Genomic DNA, 26,238 nt, shown 5'->3' with positions numbered 1-26,238 from the left:
TGTAGAACCAGTTGGTCATCTTTGCTTTCTACATCTGTGAAGTTGCAGCTTGTTGAAACACAGAAAGAGGTTGGTTCAGGCTGGTTGAACACCCCTTGGGGCAGGTGTCCCAGGCACAACTTGGAGGTATTTAAGTCATGCCACGAGCTATTTGCTGGCTTTCTACACCTGCGTAAATTGCACTCATCATTACTACCACCAGGTCTTCACGGGAGGGCTGTAGGAGATTAACTTTTTTTTGGCCTGATGCTTCCCTTACAGGTGCTGACTGTTTTCACTATGCTTACTAATTGGTGGGCACCAAGGCAAGGGGAAGGGCAGAAAATCCTTGATAGAACCCAGGTAGAACGACGGGCCCTGCCAGGGAGAACAGCCTGATCTAGATGTACAGTCTCAGCAACTCCTCTAGAGGAGCAAAGCTGTTCCCTTTGCTCTCCCCCTAAAATGTTACCTTTCTGCCCTGAAGAAAATGTGGAAATGCCAGTTTTTCCCTTGGTGTTGAGGTTTTTACAGGTCTTTGGAGACAAAAGTCACTAAGGCACCCATGGGTGTTTCACGCCTAGTGTCCATAGACAGTGAGATTAGGTAGGGACATGACCACGGTTGCTGTTTGTTTCCTCAGAGTGCCGGGTGATGAAAGGGAGCCCGGCGACCGCCACAGGCAGTAAGTCATCTCCTACCCCTCAGAAGAGCTCAGCAAAGAGTCCAGCTCCTATGCGCCGCAGCAAGTCTCCAGCTGATTCAGGTAACCATCAAGATGGTGAGTGATTGTTTTCTGGTGTCTGAATATTAACTCTGCTCAAGAGGAAAACATGCAGTGTGTGTCTTTGGATATGCTGACCATTGGTGTTTACATTTGAGACTTTGGCACAAGAAGCTGGTGCTAGCTTACAGGGTCAATGAATAAATACTGGAGAGGAATTCCCTGTCAGTTAAGTGTAATCATGGCTTTGGGATGGCACCAGCCACAGTCTCACAGCCTCTTGCTCTAAAAAATCTTTAAAAACAAGTGTTTCCTATTTTCAGGCAGGAAATCAAGGCCCACAATGTTCCTGTATGTTTGCTTTAGGTACAGACTGAGTTGGAATAACCTCTTGTGCAATGCAAATGGTAATTATTGTACAAGTCAGAAGTGTCCCCTTTTAATCACTATTTAAAGAAGACCAGTGACCTACCAGCTAGAGAACTGGTGGTGGGCTTATTGTTGTGATAGAGACATTCATTCAGTAGAACAGAGAAGCCAAATGACAATCCTGATTTGCTGCAGCCGCATTCACCATTTGAAATGCTTCCCTCCCTCTTCAGTAGCAACTGGATTGACAGTGTAGCACACATGGAGACCTGCAGAGACTATAAATTAAAGGCCTGGCTGAATATCACACCTCTTGTAATTGGTGGTTTTTCACAGAATCACAGAATCACAGAATTTCTAGGTTGGAAGAGACCTCAAGATCACCGAGTCCAACCTCTGACCTAACGCTAACAGTCCCCACTAAACCATATCCCTAAGCTCTACATCTAAACGTCTTTTGAAGACTTCCAGGGATGGTGACTCCACCACCTCCCTGGGCAGCCTGTTCTAATGCCTAACAACCCTTTCAGTAAAGAAGTTCTTCCTAACATCTAACCTAAAACTCCCCTGGCGCAACTTTAGCCCATTCCCCCTCGTCCTGTCACGAGGCACGTGGGAGAACAGGCCAACCCCCACCTCACTACAGCCTCCTTTAAGGTATCTGTAGAGAGCAATAAGGTCGCCCCTGAGCCTCCTCTTCTCCAGGCTGAACAAGCCCAGCTCCCTCAGCCGCTCCTCGTAGGACTTGTTCTCCAGGCCCCTCACCAGCTTCGTCACCCTTCTCTCAAGCACCTCGATGTCCTTCTTGTAGCGAGGGGCCCAAAACTGAACACAGTACTCGAGGTGCGGCCTCACCAGAGCCGAGTACAGGGGGACGATCACCTCCCTAGCCCTGCTGGTCACACTGTTTCTTATGCAAGCCAGGATGCCGTTGGACTTCTTGGCCACCTGAGCACACTGCTGGCTCATATTTTATAGTCATACAATGGAGAGATTGGGTCTCTAGGTTTATCGTCTGTCCTGCTAATTTTTCCAAAAGAGAGCTAGACATGGCCTTTCATTAAAATGGCCAAAACACCAATTAAGCATTTCAGGATTCCAGGAAAGCTTCATAGATTGAATTCAAGTGACCCACAGTATTGACACAGGTGATATAAAGCAGAAACTGCTTTTCACCTTCCTAGTGTCACATTGTATTTTCTGTGTGAACACCACTCAACAATTGACCATCAGTAGATATTGGATTACTAGATTTAAAATTCTCCTAATGATATTCAGAAGGCTTTTCGCCATGAAGCAGTTAATTTGTTTAGGGTCTCTGGATGTTCTTCAGCTACTTAAAAAGACAATGTGAAATTGGTTGGCACATGCCAAGACTCTGGTTTAAATAATTACTTCTTTATAAGGTGATTCTGCATTCAGAGTTTTCCTTCAACTTTCCAGTACGCACTGTTCTTAAACTCGGGCTTGCTTAATCTAAAAAGCTTTTACAATACCAAATGCATGCTGGAGTTGCGTAGGTGTATTGAAAATGGGATTGAAAATCTGCTGTTGATTAAAAACAAAACCAAACAATCTCCTATTCGGTGATCTAGGAGTCAGGCCATGCATGAGTTCTGAGACATCATTTAAACTCCATAAGTATCAGGTGCTAATTGCCACCAGAACTAGACTTCGTTGCATGAGCATGCAGTCTAATGTGAAATGGCAACTATTGTGTTCTTGATTTTAACTGATTGAATGACTCATGAGAACAAAATGGTGAGTCATCTGATGAAGTCTGATGAACACAGTTAGTTGAGCCTTTCAGAGGGAGATTAAAGTGTCAAAGAATAGCCAGCTCCTGGAGTTAAGGCTTGTAACGAAACACAAATCAAGTTTCTTTAATCCATGTAGACAAAGGTCTTCCATTCTTCTGTACTTTCCTGCAATGTCCATACAGAAGTAGCAGCCTGTCCTGTTTAATGAGAATAGAAAATGACCAAACTCTTAGTCCTGGAAAGTTAATCAAAGATGGTTGTTTTCTCGGGACAGAGAGAAAAAAGAATATCACCATCTTGTCTTTTTGTCCCTTGAATTTCTAATAAAGAAAGTGTGTCTACACATTACCTGAGAGTCAATATTTACATAAACAATCAACAGGCTTGTCTGGATTTTGAAGTTATCACCTTGAGAAAGGCAGGGAATGATGAATGAAGCCTGATTAATAAAAGATGATCTGACCCAATTTTTTTTCTTCAGAATTCTCACCTATTTCTTCTGTGAAAATAGTTTTGTTTTAAAAGCCGTTTTGTTTCAAGTACATTAAGTATTTTTCCAGCATGCTTTATCTCCTACCTAGTTGTACCTTTTTGTCTTTGCTGCCTTTCACTCTGTTGTGGTTGTCATTTCAGATCTTGGAGTTTCTTTGATCCTATGTTATTAGATTTTATTCTTTTCAGTTCCTTTCAATGTAGTATTTTTTTATCCTTTTTTCTACCTTTGAGAAATCTCTTGATTTTAATTCAGGTTCTGAGGTGAGTCTCCTAACTGCTTGTGTGAAAGAATTCTGAACCTTTCTTATTACACACACACTACACTTACAGGATGTTACTTCCTTTCATTTCTTACTCCATTTTCCCATGAAAACAGCTGGGAAAATGGTGCATAATTTATCAGTAGCAAAAAAGAGAATGCAGTGAATTTACATTTGGGCAGTGGTCAGTAGCATTTGCCAGTGCACGTGTGGTGCCCACACAGGCAGCTAAGGCTTAGGGCAGATTGTGCATGCACAGCTGTGCCTCACTCCTTGGCAACAGCTCTGATGTCAGTAGATAGCAGACAAAAGTACTACATTGCTGTTACAGCACAGGGGGAACAGAAAAAGCCTGCTTCAGCACAGCCTGGTAGTGTTGCTAATTCTGGGGATGTAACATTGACAGCATGACAACATTCCATACATTTCCCCCACCACTCACTGTTTCTCACTCCACTTTGTGTGTCAACATCAATAAAACACTTCTCCTTTAAAGCTGTGGAAATGCTTTGTGCCCAAATAGCAGCAGCTATCCTCCACACAGGCTGGGGTATTTGGGGACTTGTGTTTTATTCCAGTCTCCTCCACTGACTCTCTCTCATTTGAGCTGATCAAGCCTTCTTTACCAATGCATTCTCCAAGAGAGTAATACCAATGTGTATACAAAGCACATGGAATCATAAAAAAAAAAAAAAAAAAAGCTTTCAGACTAATTATTTGGGGTTATTTCTGAAAACACGAGTGTATTCTGAAAACACTTGTAAAATAATATTGCTAAAACAAAAGCTACCAGCTCTCAGATTTCCAGCGACAAGAGACATCTCCATCAGCAGAGTGATGTCAGTATATGCTCCAGACTTCCACCAGAAGCAAGGCACACAGCAGCCAGGACACCGTCAATCCTCCAGCTGATCAAAGACTGCTTCACTGACCTGCACACTAACATGTTCATGTCAGTCATTCAATCATGCTGCAGGATTATGCAGGTGAATTAATACAACTGTGTGGCCTTACGCTGTGAAAGCCATCATCATAGACTGTGTAGATTCCCAGGTAAGCTGATTTGTCAGCCTGGAAGTGTAGGGATCTGCCTTCTGTGCCAGATGATCTACATTCATTGCTAGCCTTTGCTCCTTTTGGTTTTGGCTACGGGTTTAGTGATCTACGTCTCAATGAGAAACATAGGACCTGGTGTAACCAGCTTTCTGTGAGACACACAGAGAGTACTGCTGCCTGGAGTTCACTTTCTCCTGATGGCACCGAAAACGTTGTTCCTGACAGTGGTCTCTGGAGCCACCTGAGTCAGAATAATAGAAGAATACAGAAGGAAATATGGAAATATATGTAAAAGTTTGGAAATCCAGCACTGAAAAGAAAGAAGTTTCTAAGCCATTTAATTGGTCTTATCACCAGCTAGATGTCAATTGTAATGTTTTCTTTCGTTGTCTTGTTACAGCCATCCTGGTGATGAGCCAGCCAAGTATGTAAGTGGTCAGATCCCATTCTAAGATAACAAAGATTAACATGGAGCAACAGAAGACACAAACAAAACATTTTGTTAAAAAAAACATCAGGACGAAAGCCTATGCACAGAAGTACAGCTGTATGGAGAATACCAGCTCCAGCTGCAGTGATTCGACTTCACCAGTCAAGTTGCTACCTTCTGCCGGAGGCAATTTGCCTCCTGCCTAGATATGTCATGGCCTTGATGTGAAAAGCTCAATTCCCCCTAGGCAGCCAGAGCCCTTCAGCTCCAACGATATTCGAAAAATGAAGTAGCTAATCCACAGAAACATGTTAAACACTGTTTTCTTGGCATGGAACTTTTATCTCTTCATTTACCATGCAGTCATTGAAATGAATGAACGAAGGTGGGATGAATGAATGAAAAATGAGGTGTCTTGCTATAACCAGATGGTAACAGACCTCAATCCTTTATTCCCGAGGGGAATCCTTTCTTCCTTATCTCGTTAACCCCCCAACCCATATATACACCTTCTTAGCAACGCCAGTGTATTTCTGTTTTGATTCAGCTATTTCTTCAGGCACCACAATGATTGCTCCATTATGGTATGGACAGAACATGCTAAGAAACGTCTAGGCAAACCAGAGAAAATCCAGAAGAAAATCCCTTAGGTTCAAAAACGACTCTTGGAAGAAAAGTTGAGGGAAATGGACTGATTCAGGTCAGAAAAAAGGACAATCGGGTAGGCACTATTTAATACTCTCCAAGCGCATTTGAAGTATGAAAAAGAGGATAAGGATCAATTTTCTTGTGTGCTCATCAGGGACAGGACAGGACATTGGTTTAATTTTTAATAAGGGGCATATAGATTATGCATTAGAGTACTTTCCCATCATATGGATCTCATTCACTGGAACAGGTCTCCTAGGGAGTTTGTGAGTCCCTGTCAGACTTGGTGCTTTTACAAAATAATTTAGACAGATCTCTATTGAGGGTGACCCAAATACACCTGCTTGCAATTTAGTGCACAGAATTAGAATTACAAAGCTTTTGTGGTCCTTTCCAGCCTCTATGTTTCTTTCCATGGAGTCAGCTTTGCTAAATGACATAGCATAGGGAATTAAAAAAAATCAGACTAAGCTATACCTGCAGAAAACCATCCAGTTCCTACTCCTGGCATGACAGAAAAAGATTGGTCATGACGAGACTGGTCTGTGTTCCTGCTTCTGCGTCCTGCCACAGCAACTCACAGATGGGTTTATGTTATTGAGAAAACCCAATGGTAATTCCAAGATATGGTGGATATGAGGCAGCCATCTGGTATTGTCTAGGAGGATAGACTAAGGTGTCATACAGGTTCCATGAAATTCAAATGGGTAAGGTCAGCATGAAGTTTGGGAGAATCAGGACTAAGGATTTCTTTACCAGACTGCTCCAACAAGAAGTCAAATCAAATGAAAGACGGAGCTAAATCTCAGGTGAGGAACATGGAGTGAAAATGATGATGTCTTTTCCCCTTACTTCTTTGTTATAAAAATCTGAATGTATCTTAAAGTAGCTCACGTAATAAACAAGAGTTTAATTGTGTGTACATGTGCTGTGGTAGGAAAGTTTTAAATCCAGCATGATCTTAGTCCCTCAGTCCAGAGCCACGGGTACCTGAGCTGAAATTTGAGGATGTCTTTTCCCCGGTTTTGCCTTGATTTGGCTTAGGGACCCTATGAGCAGGGCTCTGAGGCACTGCTACAGGACTTTAATTTCTTACTCCTCTAATGGGAGGGTTTGGATAGAGGGACAAAAGCATATTCACAGAGCAGCAGCAATTAGCAAAACAGATACAGAATGTCAGTCTGTCGTGACGGCAGATCTAGCTCCCTGGGGTCATTATCTATGAATGTGTTAAAAAGGCAGCAGATGTATTTTGGATTGCACAGAGGATAGAGCAGCTTGTTATAGCACTTACACTTACTTATGTTCTGCTGGCTGACAATCTGCAGTACACATCCAGTGGACAGATCACCTTCACAAAATGCAGTGAGAAAGGGGTACCAACAGTGCAGAGCTGAGTGCTTGGAAGTTGGGAGGTGCCTGAGTGAAGGATGCCTGTGCAATCTGAATTCTTACATTCCTGAATAAATGCTACAATGGAGTCAATATGTTTTCTGCAGGCTCTTCTGACCTGGAGGGCAGGATGGCTTGTGCTTGGTAAACGAGCTGTTATTTCCATGTTTGTTCTATGCTCTCCTTGTTCTGGCTGTTACCTCTCTTATTTTCTTGGTGTCTCTTCAAACCCTGACCTGGACTATCCACATATTTCACGCATTTTTTTTTTCCCCTCTTCTGTGGAGTAGGAGCATGTCCTCCCCACACTAGGAAGTCATCCACAAAACTGTGGAAACTCTGATGGAGCAAGCAGTGTTAGCTTTATTTTCCTAAATGCAAGAGATACATGTATCTCCACAGATTTTAAGCACTTACTGTAATCTTTTGGCCCTGCTTTTTCCTGTTCTGTTCATCGATAGAAATTTGAACTCTAAAGATGGACCTCACTAACGTCTTTTAGAGGTCTTAGTGCTTTGTCATTACTGGAAATCCAGACCTAGAGCCTGAGTCAGCCAAGCAAACCTCAGCAGCACTCAAGGAATGATTGCATATGAGAAGCTTGGCTAAAATATCTGGGGAGAGGCAGGCAGAGAATTCAGTTTACCTGGATCTCTCATAGCCACCTCAAACATGACATGATGCTATATTCTCCATAATCCCTCTCATTTGCTGGACAAACCTGATTTATCTCCCAAGTACAAATTGTCTTGTGCACTGAAGGAGGAACAGATCCTTTGAAAAAAGGTAACACGTGTTCATGCAATTAAAGGATGTGTTGTATGCACAGAGGAGCTTTAAAGCAAATTGAGGTTGCAAAGCAAATACAATGACATAAGTAACATAGAATATGCAAACAATAAACTGACAGAAAAAAAAAGAAAGAAAGAAAAAGAATTCTAATGAAAGATGGTTATAAAGAGTGGTTTCCAACAGCCAAGCTTATGTGGGACCCTCAGTTACCGTAAGTCATCAGCAGATTTCAGTGGAGCAACAGCGTTATACACCACCTGGGATCTGCCCTTTGCCTCTTGTTATTTCCTTGCATTTGAGTTCCGAAGAAGTGTGTGCAAGTTTGATTATCAACACTATTCTTCATTAGCAGACAGAGAAAATTAAACTGGGCTTCTTAATTGTTGCTCCTGCTGCAAAACTCTATGTGAGCATCTGTAATGATACACATCCGTCTTGTTGGATTTCTGATTTGGATGTCACATCTGCTTTTCATTGGTGCACATCAAATATTAATATCCCTACTGCAGCACTTAGAAGTCTTGCTGTATTAGGGAATTTCTGTCCTTCCCTGCAGCAATTACATCCTTTCGCTGCGTACTGTTTGCCGTTATCTCAGTATTTCTGTTTGTGGAAGGAAAATTCGGGTTCTTTGTACAGTTAGGTGGCATTCTTCATCTTAGGAAGGATTATTTCCTGCCTCGGGATCAGTGATAACTGGAAATAAAGGAAGAGGTGTTTTAGAAAATAGAGATGGATTCCAGATAATAAAGATTGTATTAGTACTTTTTTTTTTTTTAATAAAAAACATAAGGTCACTTGTTTTTTTTCCTGAATTGCCTTCATTACGTGGCACATAGTGAACTCTATGTTTTTCCCCACCAATCTCAAGGGCAGCTCACTCTGTAGAACTGCCACAAAGTGAAAAGTGGTCTGTTGCAGAGCAGGGAGCAGTGTGTCGCAGTTGCTGGATTTCCCTAACTAGTTTTTCTTCCAATCAATAAAGAATGGCCTGAGTTGGAACAGGGAGGTAAGGAGGCAATTTATGCCCCAATTATCTACAAATCATTACTTTTACCATCTTTTAGGAAATATCTGTTTTCTTGTTAAGGTGCATTTATAATGAAAAAAAAAAAAAAAAAAAAAAAAAGCTTTCTGCAATGAATAGCCTCTTTGCAATAGTGCCTTCTACATCAAAGGTACCTCGCTAAGAATTGGTTAAATCTGAGCTGCTCTAACAAGCCAAATTATAGATTTAGTCTCTCATGAATATTTCTGCAACTAGAAAAACTTGAATGAAGCCAAAAGTTATAGCTGGAAGTCTACGGATGTAGTGAGAAAAAAAAAAAAAAAGTCTTAGTTCCAATATAGAATTGCTCATCAGTAGATAACAAAGAAGGAACGTAACTGCTCACATGACATGTAAGAAATATCTGTTTGGTCCTGGCTCCAATGATTTATTTTTTTTTAAATACTGAATGGTTTGTACAAGGTGGAGCCCTTCTTAGGAAGGGCTGAGCAGGCTGTGCGCCTTCAGCCAGGTCTGAAGCCTGGGGCTGAGCCCCGGAGTGGGGCATCCTGCAGCCCTGAGGCCAAGCCAGGCTCTGCCATTGAGCATTAGAGGTGTTTAATTGCGCTTATGCTTAACTGTGCCCATGCAGCAGTCCCCCAAAGTAATGCACTCGAGGTTTGTCATATACCTGCATGGTTGGGAGCAGCCTCTGCAACAAAGCACTGATGTAAAGGCCGGACACATTTTAGCCCCACTGGCTGCAGTGTGTGTGTAGACCTGAGGAAAGGAATGTGTTCACGTGTTTACATGAGAATTAAATTCAGCTTGGCCCAGCACCACCAGGGGCAGGACTGCAGCACTGCGAGGCAGCTCCCTGCTCTCCCAGCCCGGGCAGGCTTCCCCAGCCTAGCACAGCTGCAGAGCACAGAGATTCCAAATCCTCACATCCTCTGTCCATAGCAGTGGAGATGAAAAGAAGCTGCAAGGTGGGTTCAGGTACATATCTTGCTGCTCTGCTTTTCATAGTTATACCTTTGTCGGTTACACCTGATTTTGCTCTTAAAAACACAGTTGCATACACTGCTGTTACTTATGCATTTTTTAGGTCTCCTCCAGACACTCAAATACTTGCTTAATTGCAAGTATCTAATTTGCATATTGAGCTATTACAATTGAAAGTGTAAGTGCCATACACTGAAGTCCTCCATCTTCCTGTGCGTGTGCCTTTGTAGCTAGAGGAATGATGCACAGAGGTAGCAGGCACTTAGAGAGCAGGACAGGAATCCTGGGTCATGATAAGCTTGTCTTTCATTGTGAAACATCAACACAAGTAAAAATACTTTCTTTAAGGGGGTAGGAACGTGTATAGTTAACTGAGGGTAGGCAACATTACTGCCATTTAAGGAAATGACAATCAAAATATTTGGGGTTTAGTTTTGTGGCTTGTGCTGAATATGTTAACATCTGGAGTAGGTTTTGGAAATGTCACTTTCTGTACATTTGACTGGGATGTGTAGTTTAATGCTGATAAGGCCTCCATCTTGCTGCTGATTGGATTGCAAAAAGAAAAGATCGGGGAAGGTAATACAGTTTGACATAGACAGCATGAGTTGGAATTTCCTTCCCTCAAGAAATGCTGCTTGTGCTGATGGAGCTGTGTGTTTGTAACCCCTGGTGGCAGGAGCAGGGTGAGGCTCTGTGTCCCTGGAGTTGGTACACAGCACATGAATGACCAAGTTCGCTCAGAGTAACTATGTCTGTATGAAATATGTAGTGTGACACTTGGAAATTATCAAATACATTAGCTTTCTTCAAAGGACATCAATGGCAGGAAGAAAATAATTTATCCCGATTCCATTTTGTTTGCCTTCACTTTTCTGCACAGTATGCTATTTCCTCAGGTTCCTTTTTAGCCCGATAAATACATAATGACTCTGACAGAGGCCTGGACTCCTTCATTTCAACTACAAGCTGGGTCTGTGAAGGCCTCACAGAAGCACCCTTCCTAAAGCTCTTTAGTTTAAATGGACCTGGTTTTTAATGACGAGAAACACGGAGAGTAACTATGTTTTCTTCAAAACAAAGTGAATAAACAGAGCAAGCAGAAAGGCCAGATTCTGATCTCTGAGAGGGCAAGAGGGACATACACCCCATGCTTGTCCCAGGGCTTTGGAAGGTCTCTTTTGGTCATTTAGGCCCAGCCACAGCTAACGACATCCAGGGCAGTCCAGGCAGCTGTTTATCTAATTTGCAATATGTTTATTTGACTCTAATGTTTCTTCTGTTGGATCCAGGATTTCTGCAGCCTCTGGTCTCCACTCATTCCTTAAGTACCATGTGGTTTCAATTGTGTTAAACTGTTGGAGAACACAGAAATTGTCTTTCTGATTTTCTGTTGATGTATGTCTTGGATCAATTTGGTGAATATTTGTATTGTAAAATATTGCTCCTCTGTATTTAACTGTCATTTACAGCTGAGTATCCTGGATAGTTGAAAGCCTTAGGTCAGGTGAATACCCATGCTGTTCATATATAATTTTTTTTTTTCTCCTGACTAACACAAATAAACAATAGCATTTCTGTATTGACTGTTTGGATATCTTCCAGCTCCCCAAAGGACAGAAATTATCTTTCTTTTGCTTGTGTAATTACTAGCTTCTGTCTTACTTTCTGACAGCAAATGGGACCTCAAGCAGTCAGTTGTCTACACCCAAATCCAAGCAGTCCCCGATCTCCACACCTACCAGCCCAGGGAGCCTCCGTAAGCACAAGGTATTACGTTTCTTATACCTTACTAAATCAGTTTCTTCCTTGGTCTACTCAGATGTGTAATGCATTTAAGTAAGTCCATATTCTCTTGAAGCACAACTCCTAAAGTTGAAATAGTGGAGAATTTGGCCCATTACCTAAAAGGATTGTTACTTTGGTCTATAGCAAGAAGATGAGTGCAGTCTGAACATTTACATGGGCTTTCTCATTTCTGTAGTAGCCACAGTGTTGCTTTTCGACTCTTTGAACAGTCTTTGCTTGATATAAAAATTGGAATTTGGATGTAAACTTAAGTACAAGTGAAGGTCAGTGGGATTTCTGCTTTAGTAATCAGAATGTACCTCAGCCTGAGCATGATTTTAAAAGCATTGCCTTGAAATTCTGGAAGAGTAATTAAAAAATTCTGGTGGTGGTGAGGTTTTGCAGTCAGCTAGCCACATGCCATCCCCTGTGAGCTAGATTGCACAAGCTGAGCTGATTTTGTTTGAGGATTATGGTTTACCTCAAAGCGAGGAGTGGTAGCAGAAGCTGAACTGCAGTTGTTACGATGGTGGCACAAAGCACAGAGAAGTCAATGTGAAGAATCCTCAGAAGTCCAGTGGGCTTTGGACTACATCTCTAGCATGAGGACTTTGGACATAGGACTGAATGGCATTGGGAGAGCCTGGGGTGGACTTTTGGCTTCTTGAAAATCAGATCCTTAAAATATTCCCAACATATGGAGAGGCTGTAGTCACTCACCCTTCCTTTAACAAAGGCATAGCTTAATCCAGATGAAATCATTCCCCCCCCCCCCCCCCCCCCCCCCCCCAGGATTTCACTCTGGTCTCAGCTGCTTAGCTTGAAGTCTAAGGACATGCACCAATTTTAACACAGTGCTTTCAAATTTATTATTAATTTATAATCAAGAACAGAATCAAGCCCATGGTCTGCACTCAGCAATTGGTTGTGTGTATTTCAATGAAAGTAGTGCTGCAAACTGCATACCTTGCTTCAGCAACCAATACTTTCTGAACACTGTCTCATTCAGGGCTTTGGAGATTAGGACTGGCTTTCTAGTAAAGATGAGTAAAGCTCACCTATAACATTTTATGTATGTTTTCAGCTGGTTGACTTAGGATTTTTCCAGTGAAGGCCGTAGAACATTTATAATAGATGGTGACTGCTGAGGGCAAAGCCAATCCATCTATGAGCTAAATTAAGCCAATCAGAAAACATGAATGTGGCATTTTAGGTTCCCAGAATATTCATGCATCATTGTTTTCCTCCCAGGAGCAATTTTCCACTTATGATGAAATCACTTTTCTCTTTTTCCCCTAAAGCTCAAATGGTAAATGCTTAGAATGAGTTCACCACAAAGTCATATTTTACCTTGTCTTATATCAAGATGGCCGTGAATTCCCTTTCTGTGTATTTGCGCTTTGCTTCATTTTGCTCAGTTATTCCAGGGGGAGGGGATGTGTGTGTGTGGGGGGGTGATGTCAAGGTTCAAAAAAGCCCAAAGAGAGCTTTAGTCCTTAGGATGGTGGTATACCTAGTTCCGTGCAAAACTTCAAAGAAGTGGAATAAGATGGTTACCCAGAAAGAGACCTTGAAAAAGGTTTATATTCAGTGTTTGATCCAATGCATATACTTGGGATTATGTTCTTAACCCTTCTGAATAATCAGAAATGGTGTAAAATAAAGAATAAATCACAAAAGGTGATATTCCTAGAGATTTGTCCTAAGGGTAGCTGTCAAATAAAGGTAAGACTTGGTATTGTGGACTTAAGTTCAGTGAGACCTGTTTAAGGAAAGATTCTGTGCTTTCATGGATGTACTGCAATGGACACATTGATCCAGAAGTGATAAAAAAATTCTTCTCAAACTTTTCATTAAACAGTCCTCTTTCTTTTGGTACCAAGGTGCACCTGCTCCACTGTGCAAGTAACCTGCCTTGATCTAACTGGATAACTATCCAGTAACCAATGCATGAGAATTCCACACTGTCCCCTCAGCTGCGCAGAGCTGGACCACTTGACTGTCTCCTTGTGCATGACCAGAAGTGGAAACTGATTGTGTGAGTTAACATTTTTTTCTTTCTTCCCACAGGACTTGTATCTGCCTCTGTCTTTGGATGACTCTGATTCCCTTGGAGATTCCATGTAAAGCGACACGAAGATAATTGTCCATATTGCGAGCTATGTTTAAGATACAGTAGAGTACTTCTGCCAAAATAAGCAGATAGGTGACTGGTGCTTTCAAATCAGACAAAGGACACACAGTTATATGTCATTTTTTTTCTGTGATTTATCCTCTGTGCCACAAACCAACACTTGCCAGTCTATAGAGATAGAGGGATACCATTCTTCTAATAGGGATGCAAAATGGATATTGCCAGCAATTTTGGGCCAGTATGCCAACGATCCTGTGTATTTCCCATTTTATTCTATTATTTCTTCTGCTGCTGCAAATATGTAATTTTCCTAATGATAGTAAAGTAGCTCCCCCTGGTATGGGGCAAATCAATTTTTTGCTGACCAATTTGAAAGCTCAAGTAAAGCACATTCTATTCTTTACCTGTCCAAACTGCCAACATTTGCTTGCTCACCTGCTCCTCATTTGCAGCTCTGATTTTAGAACCTGCATACTAACTAGTACTGTTTTTATTGTTACAGGGCAGGAAGGGAAATGACTTATTAGTTTGATGCTTAATATGCCAGCAGAAGCTTGGACGAGTTTAGGAATGATTGCATGAGACGCTAAGTAAGGTTAGTGCAAGAGTGATTCTTCAGATATTGAAATACTGGGATTTGTTAAATGATTAATCAAAAAAATAAAAATAAAAACCAAAACAAAACAGTTTCTGGAGCTGAAGAGCTTTCACATATGGTCCAAAGACACTATTAGCTGGTAACAAATTTTTATAATTACCCTATGGTATCTCTCTATCTCTGTTTATAACAGTAATGCCTTTTGAACAGCCAACACTGAAAACACTGTGAAAATTTGTTTTCAGGTCTGACATCCTATAGGTCGCTTTTTATAGCAAAAAAAATCAATACACTTTTTATAAAGGAAAACCTTGTATCTGTGTTTTGGGAGTAAGGATTCAAGCTCCTTCTTTTTTATAAAAGCTGGTAATTTTGTTTTGTTTAAAAAAACACATTCAGAAAAATGTACAAAAAAAACCCAACCAACAACTGCAGAACAGTAATAACAACAAATCAGTTTAGAAAACTTGTCATCACTGCCAAAACAGACACTTGTAGGGGAAAAAAAGTTAATTCAAAATATTGAATGTTTTGATAGTTTTTGTAATGTTTAAGACTACGTATTTGGTTTTTTACACTTCAGTATTCATAACTATGGCCAGATTCTCTACTTATATAACAAATAGAACTTTGTGGTGTTCAAAAACACGTATTTTAAGAAACTCTTCTATCTGATAAAAGCAAACTTATTGTATTTAGAGAAACTTTCGCTTTTATTAATCAGTAATGACTCCTACAGAATGCAAAGTTCATCTATTCACGCAGGGCTGGTGGTTTTTACTACGCCGAAGCTTTGTCATAGGCTAGCTGGCATTGCCTCTCTTTCTCATGGAATAAGCTTTCGATAAAACTGATTATTACAGAACTTTACTTAAATGAAGTCCGTGCAATCAAATCTTTCTTTGTTGCTCTATTTGCCTTTGTTTCAATGTATACACCTGCTCCTTATTCTCTTGCAACCCCTTGTGATTAGAATGAATTATAATGTTGTGATGTTTGATGCTATATGAATGCTGGGTTGTTCCCAAAGCCACTCCACATTTTGTTTGCTTGCACTGCTGGTATGAAACAATCTGTGCAGGCTGTGTCTTTATATGTGATGTTACATATAAGGCAACTTAAAAAAGATGCATCTGAGAGAGGACAGAATCGGGAATTACCACGGGGTAAGAGTTATGCACCAAATTTGCACCCTGTAGTTTTAGTGCATGATCATTTACACACAGAGTTTTGCACAAGAAATCGTTGGTGCCCACAAATAACTTCATTGAATTGAGTAATTTGCTGACTATGTGACTGCTAAATGAACATTTCACCTGTTGTATATAGCATTCTGGTTTCAGTTCAAAAGGCTAGAAGCTCATGTTGAAGCTCTGGAGTGTGTGGGGGAAAGGATGGTATTGTGGACCAAGCTTAGGTGCAGTAGTCAGGACGCCTTCATTCGAACTTTGGCACTCCTAGATTTAGTGTCTGGACAGGGGCAGGTCTCTTAGTAACTCTGTGCCTCAATAGGTCTCTCCGTCCCTACGGGGATAATACTGCTCTACCTCACTGGGGGTTGTGAGTCCAAATGTTGGTTAACATTTGTCAAGTGCTTTCAGATCCTCTAACAGAAGGTGCTCAACTGTTTTGGGTGCAGATTTGGTTATGGGTGCTAATTTTTGGCTGTTTAATCTGCTAGGTGCTACTGTAGACACCAGTCTTGAGAAAATATGGCTTTTAAAGTACCAGGATATCAAAGGCCAAGGTTATGCCAACAATATTATTCATTAGAGCTTTAGTGAGACAAATAATTTAACATGCTTTTACCCTCGCCTCTGTTCTGCTGATGGTAATCTGAATCTCTCCCCAGTTTCTGCCCTTCCAGGGACCCTGACTAGTAGTCATGACTCTGCCTGTTAAGAGATGATGGACTGGGACTCCAGTCGGAGGTGTCACTTAGTGACACAGGCTGTTCCCTTCACAGCCAGGGACAGCATGTCCTGCCACCTTCCTGTGAGCCCTCCCTAACCCAGGAGACCAGCCATGAAATTAGATTTAGGTTCTCTTACTATTCAGTATAGGACACTCACCACAGGTCCACCAAGAAAACCTAAATCTTTGATATCCAAAAGCAGACTGAAGTGCTAGAGTTGATGGTGGTATGAAAAGAGTCCAAAATGTGCTTTCATCCAAAATCCATGAGTTCAGTTTGTATACATGTGAGATAAAGCAGGATGCCAAAGGGCGAATGAACCTTTGGATGGAAAGATGGTTGTTGAGAGGTGGTTCCTTTTCTTCCTGCCACAAGTAGTGTTTGGTTATTTAAAGATGCTCTTCCTTGTAGAGCATGCTAAAGAATGTTAGGTCTTCCTGAGGTGTACCTAGTGACGTATCTACAACCTGATCCTGCGAGTGCTGCCTTGGGAGTAGAGTTTTGTTTGCACAGGTATCATCCTGGGGCGTGGCTGAGCCCAGTAATTCCTTCAGGGGACTAGCATGGGAACTTGAAAAGGCCTAAAAGAAGAAGAAGAAAAAAGAATCTTCAGTGGGAGAAATAGCCATTCAAACCAGCAAAAGCCACAAAGAAAACAGGGTATGAGGTCAAACTCCCCAGTTTTAAAAAGCAATTTTCTAGGTAGAAATGCCTGGGCAGTAGAAGTCAGTGAGCATTTCAGCTGTAACATAGAGTTAAGTCTGTATTAATGCCAATATTGCATGAGTTCTTGTACAGAAATGCATGTGGAATGTAGAGTACATTCACCACTAGGTATCTTTGGCTTTGTAGGATCCCTAAGATAGATTTGAATACAAAGAGAAACAATGCACAGGCATCATACCTTAGTCATTTAAATATAGGTATAGCCCTGATTCAGGAAAGAAGTTAAAGACATGCTTAAATTTTAGTACATGCTTTACTCCTCTTAGTTTTTCACGAGATGTAAGCTTGGGTTTGGTCAGAAGGCTTTCCTGAACTGGAATGAATTAGGAATTAGTTTCAATATATTATAATAATTCCAGACCTTATGAGAGATCCTGGAGCACGTGATAGTAATTCCACCGTATACTCCAGAGTTTACTTTTTTATATTTTTTTTTTCTACTTTTACAAGCACATAAAACACCACAGGATATGAGGATTTGCCATATTAATTCTGCTATAAAAACCCTGTTTAATTTCCCTCATGAGGCTGCCTTTAGTGTTTTCAGAGATTAATTGAATCACTAAGACTATATTGTTTTAAAACAATACAGTATTTAAAAACAAACTGGAGAGACTCTTAAAGTGGTATGGAGCTTTGTTTCTTTGAAATTTACCTTTATTTATTCAATATCCAGTATATTCTAACAGATTTGCATACAAAACAGTAAAAACACCTATTTCAGACACATAATCATTAAGAGGGAATTAAAGCAATCCTCCAAGCACTGAGAGACTGATGTATTTCACATTCATACCTTCAGTGATGGTCTTGACTGGAGAACATGAGGACAATGCAGCAAAATTCTTGAGCGTTAGGATTTTTGTCACTTGTAAAACATTTATATTCTGAAATTTCTGAGTTGAAGTCCCCTCTGAGTTAATTCAGTTCTACCAGCTAGATAGCCAACGCAGTCTCCATTCCTTGACATAATTTTGAAAGAGTTTGGTAATGGAATTCTACCTTGGACCGCTCTGCAAAGGGAGGTGGAAATAGCTTTTGCTTACCATTGTCTGTGTTTCCAGTATCTGCACACAATTTACAGTCTTGTCAGAATGTGGAAACACTTAACTCTGTTATTTTCATAGGCAACAGAAAAATAATTCTACTTAGAAAAGAACTTCCACATCTCCCTTTCTCATTTAGCTAACACAAATATGCATGCGAAGAATCACACACAGTCTAGATGTTATTTCTCTCATTTCCTTGAACAGTGCTTTTGAAAGGAAAAAAGGGAGTTAGGACCAAAACTTGTGGCTTACAGCAAAACAGTGTTACACCCAGGCATTTCTAATAGGAAATACTGGTATAGAAGTGTTCGTTTCCTGTTATTGAAATGGATACTGATGACATTTTATAGGATGCCTTGTGTTTGCTTTTTCACATCTTTGAGCTCAGTGCTGGTCTTATTGCAAGTTAAATAAAACCTGGTGAAATTTCTCTGTAACACCATGCTGAGTCCCTAAAGAGACATAGTTCCAGTGACAGCCATCCCTGGAATTGCACCCTCTCTACAGGGGCATGGTATGGACCTTACAGCATGAGCCTTCTTCACTGTAGTAAGAGCATGGGTGTATTTTGCCATTGACCTCGGTGGCACCCCACGTCCATTCCGGGCAATTGGAGAGTTGAGGCAGAATTGTTTTTAGAGAAAGGAAGAAAAGATAGCCAAGTAAATTAGGTATAAAGTTAGTCCAGAAAGTGTCTCCTCGAGCTAAGACAATCCACAACCAGAGAAAAGCTACAGAGAGGTGCGTTTACCACACACAAGGTGCTGATCATGACCAGGACAGAATGAAATGGTTTCTTTAGTGGTAGCTTCAGCTTGAAGTTATTTTTCTGGTTGCTGATGGAAGAAAGTCAAAATAGTATTTGGGACTGGTAATGTTGTTTGTAGAAATAAATGAACGGCACAGGATGAAGATCTTTTTCTGTTTATATAGACAGTGTGATGTCAGTCCAGGCAACAGGATTAGTGCTTTATACAAGATACCTTAGAAGAGGTCCAGCTGAAAGACCACCTTGGTGTACTGAGACCAAGGAGGTTAAGTCTTTAAGTGCCTTCCAACATGCTTTGGGCATCAGAAGCGGGACTACACGTGTGCCCAGCAAGGCCTAGGTAAAATGGCCTTGTCAAAAGCGGACAGGACAGACTGCTTGATTCCTGAGCCTTATGAGATGGTTAGCCCATCTCACACTTATGTAACTAGCTCTTGAAGGTGACTGTCTCCAGGATCATGGATTTCTTCTGGCTGATGCCTCTGTCCCATCCATATGAACCTGAGCAGGCCTCTCCATGCTATCTCAGGAAATGTGAAAGCTGAGCCCTGTGTCTCTCTACATCGATGGGGCTGAGCTTGGGTTCTGCTGCATCAGTCATCAATACTGTTATTCAGGTATTCCTCACCAGCCCTCTTTGCAAAAGACTGAGGACAGCATGCCCATAGACCCCTTTGGATTTTGTTGTTTTGTTTTTTCCCTCTGGAAAAAGACAAAAAGAGTAATTTCATGTTTTCAGGTCTGGGGTAAGCTGACAAAAAAAGAAAAAAAAAGTAGTGTCAACAGGGAGATGCTCAGAGACTGTAAGTGGATGGATGGAAAGGCTTTTTTCAGCAATGTCATTGCACAGCTGTTCTGACAGAACCCTAGTTGCAGGGTGGGGTAGGGGTTCTCCTTCTGCAGGTGAAGATGCAGAACTTTGGGGTCACAGACCACGATCCATGTGTCAGGACATTCTGTTTAGAGAAGGTTAAAAACACTGACACCAATTTTCATCCACTAGATCAACTTCGGAGCAAATGAGAATCAAACCTAGTGACTGCAGCGCAGGGATTTCAGAGCCATTGGTCTTTGGCATAACCATGGGCAGCTCAGTTCTCCTTGTGCCATGGTGTCCCAGTGGATAAAGAGCTAACCACAGTCCTTAACCTCTGTCTGTAAGGTGCTGTGCGATCAGCTCATACGAAGAGCTACAGAAGAGCTAGCACAAGAGTGAAGTCTGAAAATTGTACTAAAGTACATTATGGGGCGTTGTCTTTCACAAGCGTCTAGGTCTCTCGAAGCTGTGGTGTAAAAATGCTTCATTATTTTACTCACGGTGACAGACAGATGCACATTTCTAGTTCTCCCCAAACCCATGGAGGAGCCAGCAATGCTCCTGAGAGCAAGGCTACATCCAACAACCAAATTCTCTCACCTGGAGCTGCCACCTCTGGCCTGAATGAAGTCCCCTGATGCTCCTTTTTTTGTTGCATGTACATGTACATAGCAAGGGGCAATGCACGTTACCATCCCAAATGAGGGCCGTGGCTTTGTAAACGATGAACGAGTCTAATGATTTCAGGGCCTTCTACCAAGAAAACAGTGGGCCTGTTGTTGAAAGTTTTCTTATTTAGAAAGTGTTCATCGCCAGATAGCTTCATGGGAAAGAGGTGCCTTTCAGTCTCCGTTGCTTGATGCACTTAGTTCAGCTAAGCAGTTCTGGCTCTTGCTCTGTAACTCACTGAACTGTAACTTACAGCTCTGAAGCCAGTTTACAGCTTGCCTAGGTCTGACAGTTTGCCACTCTGACAATTGAAGCAGGAGGATTCCCAAAGGGAATTAACAAATCTTTGCAGCAATTAGAGTCTGTCAGCTGAAAAAGGAAAGCTGGCACCACTCGAGAAAGATGCCATGATGGCCAGTGTCACGGTAAAAAAAGAAAAAGAAGACTTGTTTCCAAGAGGAGTGGTAGGGGCATTTGTTGGGAGATATTTACTGAGCGATGAAATGAGCTTTAACTTCACAGAAAATCAGATGGAAGGGAGAGAATAAGGCAGAGCACTGGAAACATCAACACCACTGATGAATGGGAATAAAAAAAGATGAGAGCCAAGAAACTTCAGGGAGAAACAAAAAGGGAGGCTGGGGTGAGCTGAGGATCTACAGCTTGGGCCTGGATGGAAAAGCAGCAGGGGTTCCTGGCTGCATGGTGAGGGAATTATTGCCCCTGCAGGTATCTAAGCCAGGATGCAGGCTGTTTGCCACAACACTGTGTGTCCCACTCCCATGGCAGAAATAAGGTCACACTTGGCTGCAGGCAGGAGATCTTGGTTTGAAGTTCCTCCCCTGTCCCTGTTTTTCTCCCCTGTTGGCTTGTGGATGTCCGTGTCATCCCTAAAAGGGTACAGGGGAAAATCCAGCCCTTTGATGAATGACAGCAGCAGCTGGTGGTTTGGTTTTATTTTTATTCCTCCTTATTAGATCAGAAATAGATATTAATCAGCATGCCCTGGCTCAGAGGAGGACGGGCCTGGCACACTAGGGAATTTTAAGACATGTATGAGAGAATAATGAGGGCATATCTGAACCTCCCGGCCCTTCCCATGGAGCCCAGCAAATTCTGGAAGAAGTGGCAACCCTCTTGCCATCAGGGTGATAAGCCAAGACAGGCTCATGGAGCAGGTTAACGTGAACTGTTGTGCAGGCAGAAGGTCTGATGATGATCTTGTCCATGAAATCCCTAACCACAGATGTGAGAGCTGTTGCGTTCAATAAATCAATAGGAAGGCCGTGCTGAACAAGCAGATTTGTGTTTAACACTGGTTTTCTCATGAGATCTTTCTCCTAAATTCAGCAGAGTTACAGTGCTTGTGAATTTAATCCTAAAAGGCAAAACAGATGATTTCTTTGAATGCATTTTTTGCTGTTTACTCTCAGACTTTTTATTCTTTTTTTTTTTTTTTTTTTTTTTTTTTTTTCATAATGATTGCAGCTCTTTGCTTCTGTAGATTCTCTGACATTCTCTATACACAGGTGAAACCCAATACACCTAATTCTCTGTTGCTTAAAACTGGCAGAAGCTCCTCTGTAATTAAGGGAGCTGAACCCGTTTGGTCCAAGGTTGGTCTCCTGTTTCAAAGATTGATTACTGTCAATAATTCTCATGTGATTGATTAGTTAAGTGCAGATTCAGTTTCCTGGCTGCAGACTTCGCGAGAAAATCACATTGAACCCAGCTAGAAGATGATCTCTTACATGAGTCTCTAATAATAAGTTATATACGGGAGAGATTTTGTATAGTTTTAATGTTAAAGCTGAAATACTTTCATTTGTTGAAATAACATAAAACTTTTAAGATTGGAAATTAAACAAGGAAAGTAGCAAATTATGGTTTCCCCTGCGTTTTCTAGTCCGAAAAAGCATTTTCTTTATCTTGCTTTCTCTTGCTTCAGTCTACTAACAGACACGCCCCAAGCCCAGCAGATTTATGGAACTAGAAATAGCATTTCTATTTCTTCCAGTATTTTTCCACCCTAATCCTAACTAGTGCCAAGCAGAATAGAGATTTATGGTTGGCTTGGTTTTTAGAGAAAAATATCACCAAAAGTCTCTGAACATAAAAAGGAAGGTTCAGTTCCTTTTAAGTGACTTATCTAAACTCAAGGCTGCTTTTGATTCTATCCAGGCTGGTTCTTCCATCTCTGTTTGCAACTAACACATGCCTCAGTTATATATACGAAATCAAGATTAACTTGAGTTGCATTTGAACAGTGGGGGTTGCTGCAGAACACAATGACTCCCCTGGCATGTGCAGTCAGGCTGAAACATGTTGGTGGCTCTTGCTCAGGGTGGACCCAAACTACGTCCTGGTTCCAAACCCCAATTTTCTGAGAGATGCACGTGCAGAGTCAAACTTAGGAAATGTCTGTAAATGAGCCAGATGGATCCCCAGCTGGGGTCCAGGCCCACTTCTAGAACTGACGATTTTTACATTTGGAGAATCCCTGTGAAACATTCAGTGTTTCTGTGTTTTCGTTTTTGCTTTGGGAAATTCCAGCGTGTCTGCTTTTCTCCATCTGCTTCCAACCATTGCACAGCAGGTATGGATGGGTCCTTAATTCACTTCCCTTTGCTGGTGGCAGTTGAAACGTGGTGATGCTCCGTCTCCCTGTCATGCTGACCACACAGTCACCGATAGGTTGTAGAACAACACACGGCTTTATTTTATTTTATTTTATTTTATTTTATTTTTTCTCTTTACAATGGAAGAGCTTTTTCCAGATTTAGTGTGATGTCTAACAATGTGTCTCCTTAAAAAGAATGTCTAGGGAACTAATTGCACTGTTAATTGGTGTTATAGATAAGGTGAAGCAGAAGTATTGAATGTAAGAACAAGAAAGCCTGTGAGTTATAATTACATGCTGAATTCTGACATAAAATGTTGTTAGTTTGCTTCTTATTTAAATGATGTGTGATCCAAGCAGCTTTACCACCGTGGCAGTACTAGTACAGCTGTGATTATTGATTTAAACACACCCAGGGTCTTTTAGAAAGAGGAAACCTGTGTAGCCAGATCTGTTCTCTGAACTGATAGCAAATTCCCCTCCTTGATAATCTGTATTTCATGACGCTGTCTAAGCTAGAAGCACAGGAAAGGAGTATCAGCTTGCTGACCTTGCTGTTACTGGCCTTTGCCTATTTTCTTCATCACAAATATAATCACAAGCTAGGGTAAGTGGGTCTCATCGCATAAGCCCGAGCTCTTCACGCCACACTTCTCCCAAGAGCATGCCTGGCCTTCACGCACGGCCCCGCGCTCTGCAGCTCTGGGGGAGCCGCCAACCTGCCCAGAAGTTGTGTTGAGGGAGGGAGATAAGCAGCTGAACTGGAACCTGATCGTGGATTACTGTCTTAGGTCATTCATTGAGTTTGTATGAGTTCATCATTAATAACGAAGCTGCAATATAATATAACTGAGAGACCACAATGTATTTTCTATTGTCATTCAGTGGGTGGGGGTTGGAGGGGCAGCTGGGTTTAAAGTTTAGCTGGTATACTTTAAACTCCGTGTACATAACCTTGGAGGACACATGGGTGGTATGGGTTGAGTTGTTATTTTGTTGGATTGGTAAATTTCCTTTTGGTTTTGTTTAAATAGTAAGGTATTTAATTAATGACATTGTACAAAGAGCTATTAATTTAAATGATGCTTTTGTTCTCCTAAAACGGATCTATCTACACTTTCTTTTTGGCAAGCCTGCAGCAGTGCTATACATAGCATTATGTTGACTTTTGTACTTTGGGGGAGTGTGTGGAAGGGGAGGGGAAATGCTTTTCTCTTCAGACAAATAGTGTTGCCCATAGTTAACTTTCTGCTTGGATATATACCTTGATTTCCCTTTACTCGGAAGTTTTATGTGAAATTCACTTAAAGGGACAGAACAAGCAGAGGTTATGCCAAAAGATCTCAACTGTATCATCTTGTAATATATTGCAGCTTTATGCCAATGATTCCTTGCTTACCTGTACACAGTCCATGCATGTTTTGAACTAATTTTGCATTCTCCATTTGTGGTGAGTTACTTAGCATTTTAACCACCTTTTGTGCCATTCAACTTGTACAGAAAACATTTTTATTGACGTTTTAAAGGGAGGGGGAAGAAAATAAAAAACCCTTCTGCTCCCTAGTTGTAGGTAGAACTCGATTACTTAGCAAACAGATGTAGATGAGTGGTTGTAGTGTTAGAAATGTTAGCTTGCTCGTGAACAAGCTTTTGAGAGTAAATGCATGGTCCTGTACCTCTCTTCTCTTAATTAGCTTTTCCTTTCCTCCTGGAAAGATTGTCTCCCCCTCTCTCTCTATTATTCTGTCTTTGTCTCTCTCGTGGTTGTAAAGTACAGATTTGGGCATAAAAGAAATTGTATACAATGAGGTTTGAAAAGCAGTTCTCAACAGGTTCTCTTGGGGAACTTATTTCTCACAGCACCCTGCCTTGGCACTTTGATTAGACTCTAACTTTCAAGGTAAAACAGATGGAGAACAGTCACCTGTTGCCTCTGCTTTAACTGGGAAACAAGTTAAATCCTTGGAAGTTTGCGTCACTGGTAAATGATGAGATCTTGCTGATCCATTGCAGCTGAGGCACGTGGCACGTGGTGTATTGGCCGTGGCTTTTGCTCCTGGTTGTTTTAGATGGGACTAGTCCCACGGCCCCTGATTTGCGGAGTTTGCACACACTTTTTGATTTTCCTGGTTACACAGCAGAAGGGGGTGGGGGAAGATATATAGGAATTATGTTGTTATGGGTTCTGCAGGCAGCTCCTTCTTCTACACTCCCAAGCCCTGGGTTGAGTATGCAGGGCTTGTTATTTAATAGCTGTGGTTCTGTTGGCAACGGAGGACAGAAAACAGTCAAAGGCTTGGTAAAGACGTGGTCACTCACAATGATGTAAGAAATGGACTTCAAAAATCCCTCAAAACCCTGCCACAAAACCACAAAATCTACCTAGATCCACACATCTATTCCCCATGCCTCTTCTCCTTTAGCAGAATTTCCTTTTGTTAGAAGATTTGACTTTCTAGAGAAAAAAATCCATTTTTGTGAGGTGTTGTGAACTGTTTTTAATACTTGTAATAACCATCCCAGGTCTGAGTATTCTTGTAACGCAATGCCATGCAGCAGAGAACCTGTCCACTTTATAGCTTTGCTCTCAATATTTGTTACTCATTGTTTTCTCATCTAAATGTACATTTGCAAGATGTGTGTAATGTCATTTTCAAAAAATAAAATTTGGTTTCAATATTTAGGCCGATAAAACCTTTCTGATGCTTTTATTTGGCAAGTGTGTGTTGACTGTGGCTTATGAATTATAGCAGCACTTGTTCATTTTGATATGTCAACTTCCCTAACTCTGTCCCAGTTGTGTTTGCCCAAAAGCAGAAAAAAGACTGGGGAGGAAATTTGACTGTCCTGAATTAATCAAGACCCACATCTGCCTGTCTGGAAAAGCCTGACCTGTAGATGGCCCATCATTCTGACTAAAGGGACCCACTGCAGGAGATCCAGAGCAGCCAAGTGCAGTCCTTTCCTTGCGTGCAGCACTTCGGTTAAAAAAGGTGGATTCAAACCAGCAAGACAGGGCCCTTAATCTGACCTCTTCCATCGTATCAAGGTCTCAACAGCAAGGCCTGTTCAGCCTCACACTAGCTTCGGGAGGTTTGGTGAGATTTGAGAGAGATGTTGTGTTTGTCCACACAGGCCTGAAAAAGGTCCAAGTTCTTTCACATCTGCCCTGTCAGAACCACAGTGAAGACAATAACATTCTTCCTTGTTAGCCTGAAAAATGATAATAAGGCTCAGGCCTCCTCATTTAATTAT

The 26,238-nt window shown here is 41.4% G+C and overlaps 1 protein-coding gene across 11 annotated transcripts in view; it reads left to right on the top strand.

The window, feature by feature from the left end:
- Positions 1-25,677, top strand: part of DCX (doublecortin) — a 100,228-nt gene extending 74,551 nt beyond the window's left edge. For 6 of the 11 annotated variants that reach the window (XM_072042796.1, XM_013095502.5, XM_013095501.5 and 3 more), the window contains 3 exons: positions 623-760; positions 11,574-11,671; positions 13,757-25,677. In XM_072042796.1, coding sequence (XP_071898897.1) covers positions 623-760; positions 11,574-11,671; positions 13,757-13,813 — 293 coding nt within the window. In that variant the 3' untranslated portion in view covers positions 13,814-25,677. Of the gene's footprint in view, positions 1-622; positions 761-5,043; positions 6,644-11,573; positions 11,672-13,756 lie in introns of those variants that run through there. The other 5 variants (XM_021269313.4, XM_021269315.4, XM_021269314.4 and 2 more) reach the window with 5 other exon arrangements.
- The last annotated feature ends 561 nt before the right edge of the window (positions 25,678-26,238 follow it).

Source organism: Anas platyrhynchos, chromosome 10 (genome assembly GCF_047663525.1).
Source record: "Anas platyrhynchos isolate ZD024472 breed Pekin duck chromosome 10, IASCAAS_PekinDuck_T2T, whole genome shotgun sequence".
In the NCBI taxonomy this organism is placed as follows: Eukaryota; Metazoa; Chordata; class Aves; order Anseriformes; family Anatidae; genus Anas; species Anas platyrhynchos.
Note: the sequence above shows the minus strand (reverse complement) of the source record. Positions and strands in the feature narration are given on the sequence as shown.